This window comes from Hibiscus syriacus, unplaced genomic scaffold (genome assembly GCF_006381635.1).
Source record: "Hibiscus syriacus cultivar Baekdansim isolate YM2019G1 unplaced genomic scaffold, ASM638163v2 tig00110383_pilon, whole genome shotgun sequence".
Taxonomy (NCBI): Eukaryota; Viridiplantae; Streptophyta; class Magnoliopsida; order Malvales; family Malvaceae; genus Hibiscus; species Hibiscus syriacus.
The window spans coordinates 2,097,067-2,106,860 of record NW_024062714.1 but is presented as its reverse complement, the minus strand read 5'-3'; the positions used below and the strand labels follow the sequence as shown (position 1 = coordinate 2,106,860).

The following is a 9,794-nucleotide window of genomic DNA, read 5'->3' as shown; positions in this document are numbered from 1 at the left end:
CATCAAAATAACATTTCAAATTCTTGAAATATTAATCCTTAATAATAGTTTACAAGACTTTTCGATATTCCACATTTAATGACTAATAAGCATTCCTTAAAAATTCATCCCAATATTTCAAATATATTCAAAATGCCCTTGCCATTTCACCTTAAAACCAATATCAATCACCAATTTCAAACATTCTAACAACGTATTCAAGCTAGTATATCAATATTTTATTAATTTCCATTTCAAGCCTAACTTTAATGTATTTCACGTTTTAGTCCTCAGACTTTAACAACTTCCAAAACGATTCAAATTAACCTTCTAACATCCAATTCCAACATAGTACATCAATTTTCAAACAATTACACTTTAATTTTCAAATTTTCTAAAATACATGAATATGTCCTTATACTTTCACAATTTTCTTAATTGGTCCAGATCATATTTCAAAGCATGAATAATCATTATAATACCATTTCTAAGCTTAGGGAAAATTTTCAATATTTTCCCTAATTTTTCTTCATGGTTGAATGTAATAAAGTGTATCTAGCTTGATTTTCCAACTTGATTCAAACATGAATTCATCTTCTAAACATCATTCTCATGCAATCTCAATCATTTCCATATTAAATTCAATCCAAAATCAAGCTTCCCTTCAAACCCTAGCCATAGCCAATACCTTATACATGTATTTCCTATTTATTTTATTCACCACACATGCTTGGAAACAACTCGACAACATCTAATACATCAAAATCCAACCTTAAATCCTTAAAATCCAACTTGTTCTTCATCCACCCTAATAACAAAACCAATGATCCAAGCAAGAAAACCATGAAATATTTATACCAAATGAGAGAGAATTTGATGTAGATCAATTCTCTATTTCATGTCTTAATCCAAAAATCAAAGAAAATGGCTTAAAATGGAAAATAAAATTTTTCCTTACCTTCCATGGAGTTCACGGAAAAATTAGGGGAGAAGATGATGAATTCTCTTAATTTTTACACTTAAAATATCATGAGACACTTGTTAAAAAACTAATTAAAATGAATTAAAAATCTATTTTATGCTAAAAGACCATTTTATCGTAAAAAATTCATGATAGTTACAACGATGTCATTATCATGACATAATCCTTCGTACATCATCTCTTAATGCTCAAAGTTAAATATGAACAAAAATATTCATTCTTTCAAACTTTATCCTTGCAATTTTCTCGAATTTACAATCTAGTCACTTAAATACAACAGTATCAGTTTAACATGAAAAATTTTGAACTATGTTTTGATATAACAATTTATGGAAAAATGTTTTTGGACTTGAATTGAATTTATTTAAAGTTTTCAAAAATAATTCAAAGTCCATTTAACTTACAATTGAGCAAAAAATGTTTTTCTGGATAAGAAGTATCGATATTGTTCTTACAGTATCGATACCCATGAACAGTAACGATATTGTTCATATGGTACCGATACCAAATGTAAGGGAAGTATCGATACTCACTATGTAGTATCGATACTACCAGCATTGCTCAAATTCCAGAATGCAAAAATGGTATCGACACCCATAGGGGTACCGATACTACTTTACATAGTAGTATCGATACCAAAGGCTTAGTATCAATATCGTCAGGCCCAACAGCTAGTTTTATTTAAAAATAACGAAGGTAGTACCGATACTCCATATAGGAGTACATATACCCTCTATACTGGGCAATTTTATTTTGCAGAGCAAAACATCCCCAACGACTGTAAAAGACTCCCAACGGCTAGAAACGACCACAACTTCATTCCAACATATAAATACAAGTTCAAGACACTTGAAGAAGGGTTAGAACACCTATTCAAGCAATCAAACACAAGAGAAGAGCTTTTCATTTCTATTTTCCTCTCTCTTGTAAATATTTGTGTTTTAAGATTTATTGCAAATCTTTTTATTTGTTTTTGTGAGCTTAAAATTCTTGTAAACACCTTACCTTAGAGAGGTTTTCTTGTTTATATTTCTTTTCTTTGTGAAAATGGGATTGGTTCTAGCTAAGCCTATTAAAAGCTAGGGAATGTAAAGGTTATCTCTTTATCATGTAAAAAGAAAGAACAAATTAGTGAATTTTTAAGAAAATCCTTAGTGAGGAGATAAGGTAGTGGAAATAGACTTAGTTGAGAAGTTGAACCATTATAAATCGTTGTGCAATAATATTTCTATCTCTTTTTACTTCTTACTCCCTAAAATTTTCAAAAAGCCAATTCATTTTCTCTTGGCAAACTTCTTCGGTTGTCCAAATCGAGCTTCAACAAATCCCAATAATTGGTATCAGAGCTTAACTCATTAAAAGGTTTAACAACCTTGAGATGATCCTAGAAGAAGCTCTATCCATTTTTGAAGCAACTGAAAAGATGACTTCCACCTCCGTCTTGTTCTACATAGAAGACTCTCAACCGATCAACAGACCTCCACATTTCAATGGAGAAAACTACCATCATTGGAAGAAAGTAATGAAGTTATTCATCCAATCCAATGATCTTGATGCATGGGAGATGATCGAGAACGGATACTCTTCTCCAACGAAAAAGATGAAGAAGTAGAGTGACCAAGAATGGAAAAAAGCTCAACAAAATGCAAGGCCATACACATGGTGTTTTGTTCATTTGATCCTGATATCTAAGAAGGAGTTTCTTCTTGGTTGAATGCCAAGAAACTTTGGAATAAGCTCGAGGAAATCCATGGAGACAAGAAAGAAGAACCAACAAAGCTGGTGTCTTTAATGGCTCATGAAGAGCCCAATGTATCTTCTAACTCAATTGAATCAACTTCTTGTTCTTTTAATGAGTTACAAGATGCATACGATGAATTATTTTTTGGAGTTTGAGACCATGAACTGCAAATACAAGCAAATCATTTCAAAGTTTAAAGTTGAAATTGATTTTCTTTTGAAAGATAAAATGGATTTTAAAACCAAAATGAAATTTGTGAAAAAGAATTTAGAGCTTTCAAAAAAGATAATTGAAATTTTGAAAACGAAAATTATGATTTAAAAGTTAAGCTTGAATGGTTAACAAAAGAAAAAGAAATCATTTTAAATAATTCATCTAGTTCCATAATGACAAAATGCTCACATTGTCGTTATCATGGTCACAATGAACATACTTGTCTTTCAAATAAAGGAAAAGCATTTTAAAATTAGACAAGTATGGGTTCTTAAGGGAACAAGGGGAATTGAAACTAACGTCCAAGGATCCAAAGCAATTTGGATTCCAAGATCCACTTAAATGTCTCTTGTAGGTGTGTGGGAGCAATGGTGAAGAAAATGAAGATGTTTAAATGCTCTAGCCACAATTGAAAATAGAATGAGTAACCTCTAAGCTTAATGCTTTTGTTTTATATTATTTGGTTGCTCATTTAGTTTATGCATGCATGAGTTTTGATTTTAAATGATTATGTATTTTTTTTAATCTCATGTATGTTGAAAAGTTCTTTATGATGAACAATTTAATGTTTTAATGTTTTTTCATATTTGTTTAGTTCATCATAATGAATTTTGGTCAAAATTGATTTTCAATGCAAATGATATCTCTTAAACAATTGATATAAACTTTTCAAATGCTTTGATTTTACCAATTTTAAATTTTTAACCTTAATTTTAAATGTTTATGCAAGTGATTTATTGTAAATGATATCTCTCTAAAAATTGATATCTATTTTTCAAATGCATAACATTTTTGGAAAGCTTTATGCATATGCACTTAATTTCAACATTTGGTATTTCATAAAGAATATTAGACTTGGATATATTCAATTTCATATGCTACTAACATGTTTGTTCATCTATGTTGAAATTCAATTTTGTTTAAGTGTCAAGTTTTTTAAGTCAAAATATTTGTTTGGAATACACTTTTTGAGGGAGAGCCTTTGATTTTTCAAATGATTTTTATGTCAAAATTACCACTTACTCTCCAATTTTATTTTTGAACTTTAAAGTTGAATTATTTTTTATATAGCAAAAAGGGGGAGAAGTATGAGTTTAAAAAAAAATCAATTTCTCAATGAAAAAGGGGGAGATACATTTTCCAACAATTGACATCTTTTTCAATATATATTTTATTAAGGGGGCTTTTGCCAAAAACAATATTTTTAAATGTTTTGTTATATCAAAAAGGTGGAGATTGTTGAACTATGTTTTGATATAACAATTTTATCGCAAAATGTTTTTGGACTTGAATTGAATTTATTCAAAGTTTTCAAAAATAATTCAATGTCCATTTTGAGCACAAAATGTTTTTCTGGACAAGAAATATCGATATTGTTCTTATAGTATCGATACCTCATGAATAGTACCAATATTGTTCATATGGTACCGAAACCAAAGGTAAAGGAAGTATCGATACTCACTAAGAAGTATCGATACTCACTAGGTAGTATCGATACTACCAGCATTGCTCAAATTCCAAAATGCAAAAATGGTACCGATACCCATAGGGGTACCGATACTACTTTACATAGTAGTATCGATACTGTCAGGCTCAACGGCTAGTTTTATTTAAAAATAACAAAGGTAGTACCGATGCTCCATATAGGAGTACCGATACCCTCTGTACTGGGCAATTTTATTTTACAGAAAAACACATCCCTAACGGCTGTAAAAGACTCCCAACGGCTAGAAACATCCACAACTTCATTCCAACATATAAATACAAGTTCAAGACAGTTGAATAAGGGTTAGAACACCTATCCAAGCAATCAAACACAAGAGAATAGCTTTTCATATTTTCCTTTCTATTGTAAATATTTGTATTTTAAGCTCTATTGCAAATCTTTTTATTTGTTATGTGAGCTTAAAATTCTTGTAAACACCATACCTTAGAGAGGTTTTCTTGTTTACATTTCTTTTGTTTGTGAAAAGGAGATTGGTTCTAGCTTCTAGCTAAGCCTGTTAAAAGCTAGGGAGTGTATATGTTATCTCTTGATCCTGTAAAAAGAAAGAACAAATTAGTGAATTTGTTAGAAAATCCTTATTGATGAGCTAAGGTAATGAAGGTAGACTTAGTTGAGAAGTCGAACCACTATAAATCGATGTTCAATATTCTTTCTATCTCTTTTTACTCCTAACTCCCTAAAATTTCCAAAAGCCAATTCACCCCCTCTTGACAAACTTCTTCGGTTGTACAAATCGAGCTTCAACAAATCCCAACAAAAATCAATTTAAATCCAACAATTCATGCTAAATTTCACCAATTAAAATTATGGAAATGAAATTATTAACTTTTTAATGTCATTCTTCAAAATTTATGAAATTTTCGATTCGATCTAATTATCCGAATTTTTATCAGACTTTTATGCTTTATAGCACTTTATACAAATTCTGAACAAAAAATATGATTCCCACAAAAATATCATTATTGGGGGTGAACTATTCATTTATGAAATACAATTAATTCTTTGTAAAATTACCACTCTGGTCCCTAAACTCTCCCAAGTTTACACTTTGACTATTAAACTTTCAAAATTTATATTTTGATCAATAGTCCATAATTTTGTGGTATTACAACTTCATTTTTTTCTAGATGCTTACCCTCTCATTTTTATCTGAACTTGTGGCGTTATTATTTGTTATCGAAAGTTAAAAATCTTTCATTATTCTTGAAACGCAACATGAGTCCTTGAAAGAAGGCAAATGTAGCAATAGAACATTCGAGTAGAGATGTCTGAAGAAGAAGCAGGAAGAAGATGAAAAACAATGGGGTTGGTAAGAAAACCTATTAAAAATAGCTAAATCGAAATGTTGCCCCTAAACTAATTGAATTTACAAAAATACACATAGTCAATATTTTGTCTAAAGTGTAGGGATTAAATATCATCTTGCTAATGTACCAGTCATCAAACTAATGGCTTTCAATGTCCTACCATAACTTAATAAAAGAATTACGTAAGTGACCAAAACTTATGTTTTTTGAATTTTGTGTGCAAAAGTGTACAAATATGAAAGGAAAGTGACCAAAACTTAATCTATGTATTATCTACTTGAAAAAGATATAATTTTAATTTTATATATTTATCGTACTATGTCAACAAACCTTAAAGGTTTAGTGGATGTTAACTTTCAGTGATTACATCTTAATTAAAACGAAACGATAGTGATCAAATCTTATGTTTTTAAAATTCAGTGAGGAAAAATTTTATATAATTCAAACGAAAGTGTCCATTTATGTAGTTTACCCTAAATCTTTAAATCATTAATATTATTTTATTTTAATTTTTATTAATTTAGTTGTTAGATTAAATTTAATGTAAAAATATTTTTAAAATAGATATATAAATGATTTAAATTAATATGATAAAACTAATTTTATTTAATTTGAATATAATAATATAGTTTTAATATATTATATCTAAACCGTCTATTTTGTAAGACATTACTCGTAAATTTCGAGAGAACGAATCTGGAATTCACCTTCTTTTTTTTCTTATTCGTTCTAGTCTTTCAGTAACCTGTATAAAATGATTACGAAAATGAAGTATTGCCTTAATAATTAATTTTTTTATTTAAAACAATGATATAATTTTCTATTTAACATATTTTATTTAAAAAACGTTATGACTAGAAGATGAGAAGATATATTGTAATAAAGATGGTGGAAAATACTTGTTTAGCAATAATAATAATAATCTAAAATATTAAAGAAGATGAAACATTTTATTATCTTATCCTTACTAGAAATGAAAAAAAATATTTATGTTAAATAAAATAAAAGGCTAAATAAGATATAATAATAATAATAATGATAATAATAATAATTTTAGTATCCAACTATCACTTTTGTTCCGTTTTGATCACCTAACTATTTTTTATTTCAAAAACATAGCTAAGGTTATATTTTGATTTCATTTTTGTCATCTGCCATTTAAAAAATCGCAATACTACTAATGTGACATTTAAAAAAAATCAATGACGAAGTGACATTAGCTTATGATGACACATTAACATCACTGTTAATTTTTTTAAGGACAAGTGACCAAAATGAAACCAAAACGAAACATTGGGTATGATTTTAAAATAAAAAATAATTGGGTGACAAAAACTAAATAAAACTGAAAATTGAGTACTATACATATAGTTTACCCTAAGAATAATATGTAATGTATGAGAAGAGATGTTAAGACCAGAAAGAATCAAAAAGGGGCAGAAGGGAAGGATGGTTAGGTGAATCAAAGATGAAAGCTTTCAAGTGCTTGATGAAGTCCTTCGGCTTCTCAATGTTAACCGCATGCCCTGCGTTCTTTATCACTACAATCTTTGCATTATCCCCCACATGCCTACACCACCACCACCACCACATTCTTACTTCACAATCAATAATTAACATTTCCAAACTCCATTAATAATTACCTTTTCAATCTGTGGCCAAGCTCCAATGGGAATATCTTATCTTCTTCACCCCAGATTATTAATACGCTCTTGTAGAATAAAAACAAAACTCATCAATTTAACAATATATATCATACTAATAAACTAAACCCACCAGATGTTGAAGAAGAAGAGCTTAAACCTGTGTGATCTTAGGAATGTTGCTCACTTTTCTATCTTTTAGTATTGTCACCAGCAGCTCTCTTTTCTTTTCTAGATGTTCAGTACACATTACCTGCCCCAAACATATATGTATACTCAACTTGAGATATATAGAGAGAGAAACAGAATGGGAAAGTGAAGCTTACATCAATGAAATCCGACAGGAAAAGGCTTGGCACCCACTTGTCTATGGGTCTGACGAATGAAAACTTGATCAATTCCCTCAATTTCTCAGGCGTCTGCGGCAACAATATACTCAAAGCCTCGTCCAAATCCTTTACATTAAAGAACCCGTCTTCCAAATCCTTCTCTTCCAAGCAAACCCCGGCGCAGCACAGCACCAACTTCTCCATATTATCCGGGAACTGGGCCGCCATGCTGTACCCCACGAACCCACCGTAACTTATCCCGATCAAGCTCATTCTGCGTACCCCATGCGCCTCCATCATTTTCATCACCGATTGAGCCTGGAACGACTCCGTGCGCTCCCTCCTGGTCGTGTACGATTCCCCGAAGAAGATAAGGTCCGGCACGTAGACGTTGAATCGAGATGTGAAATGGCGGAGATGGTCGCCGTATTGCCACATCGCGTTGGCACCGAATCCGTGAACCAGAAGGATGTTGGGCCTTGAGGCGTGGTGGGTTTTGGGTACCCAACAGTGCATGACGGTGCCTTCGCCGAGATCGGTCTTGACTGAACGGAGGCCGGCGTTGCCGAACATGAGGCGGTAGAACCAATCGCGAGACGACGTGAAGCTGAAGTATTTCGACCACTTGGAAAGATGCATTGTATTGATGTGATTGGAAATCAACCCAGACTCGTTCAAGTTTGCTCCATATTGAATCCAGATGATGACGGTAACAAATTCAAAAACAAAATTTGAAAACCAAGAGAAAAGAAGAATATAATTTGAACATCGCGTTTTTTTTTTTTTTTTTGAGGGCGAATTCAATAGAGCTGATAAATTAAGCGTGAAAATCGTGACGTGCAATAGCGTCCTTCAAAACGATTAGCTATTTGCAAAACTTAAGAATTGGTGGGAAAAATTGCCCTGAATTAAGAGGATCATATTGTTTTGTTCATGCCGTTGCTGTCATATATTTTCTCCAACAAGATCCAAAACTTACGCCATTTTCTCTTCACTCTCCAGTTGTTGGAATTTGAGATACGTCTCCTCCGCACCGCTTGATTAGAATTGGAATTCACTTTCTTCCTAAACAAATTATTGAACATCAAACTATATTGTAGAAATTGACTTTTTTTTTTATTTTTCACATCATTTTTCTCTTTGTATCAACGGTCTACATGTTATTTTTTGATAAATTTCATGGGTGATCACTCAATTATTGTCTCATTTTATTTTAACCATTGATATTTTGATTTTTTTCAATCATATTACTATTTAAATATTTCAATCAAGATATTAACTAATAACTACTAACTGAGAATGTGACGTGATAGTTAAAAAACTTGAAATAATTATATATTTGATAATAATTTTAATTTAATTTAATAAATTTATCTCTTTATTAGATAGTAACACGTGATTACACGTGTTATAACTTGAACGGGTAAATAATAAATTAAAGAATAAAATAAAATGCTAAAGAAGAAGATGCAACTAGGAGAATTCAACCCCAGGATGCAGTGCCTAAAACTACCGGGACAAGCACCGTATTTGATAATGTTTTGAAACATTTTGTATATAAAGAGTTGTCTCGAATAGGGGTGTAAACGAGCCGAGTCGAGCTCGAGTATTGTTGAGCTCGACTCGAACTCGAAACCATTTATAGTAAGTTCAACTCGAAAACTCGCGAGCTAAAAATTATCAAGCTCTACTCGAACTCGAAATATAATATTAAAACTCGACTCGAACTTAAAAAAATTTCAAGAGCTCAATTGAAGTTCGAGACTCGAACTCGATTCAAGCTCGATTTTAATCTTGATTCAAGTTCGATTTGAAGCTCGATTCAAGCTCGATTCAAGCTCAAATCAAGCTCGAATCTTAGCCAAAAGGCCGATAAAAGTATGTTTTGAACTGCACAAGCCCACTTGTTTTATATGTAGCTTATCCTGTCATCTTATAGTATCTCAACTATGTGGGATATGAAACACAAAAGGAACACTTCCAAATTTCTGCAAAAACCCAAATCAGGCACAAGAACCCTCTCGTCTTTCTTCTCATCCCCTGCAAAATATGAAACACTTCTAAATTTCTGCAAAAAAAGTACCCACATCAAA

At 31.3% G+C, this 9,794-nt stretch overlaps 1 protein-coding gene across 1 annotated transcript; it reads right to left on the bottom strand.

The window, feature by feature from the left end:
• Positions 1-7,139: 7,139 nt before the first annotated feature.
• On the bottom strand, positions 7,140-8,390 carry LOC120121921 (2-hydroxy-6-oxononadienedioate/2-hydroxy-6-oxononatrienedioate hydrolase-like). Its single transcript, XM_039141195.1, has 4 exons — positions 7,699-8,390; positions 7,533-7,625; positions 7,373-7,440; positions 7,140-7,299 (listed from the first exon to the last, which is right to left on the bottom strand). Exons 1-4 carry the CDS (start codon positions 8,338-8,340, stop codon positions 7,140-7,142), a joined length of 963 nt encoding a protein of 320 aa, XP_038997126.1. The 5' UTR covers positions 8,341-8,390.
• Positions 8,391-9,794: the final 1,404 nt, after the last annotated feature.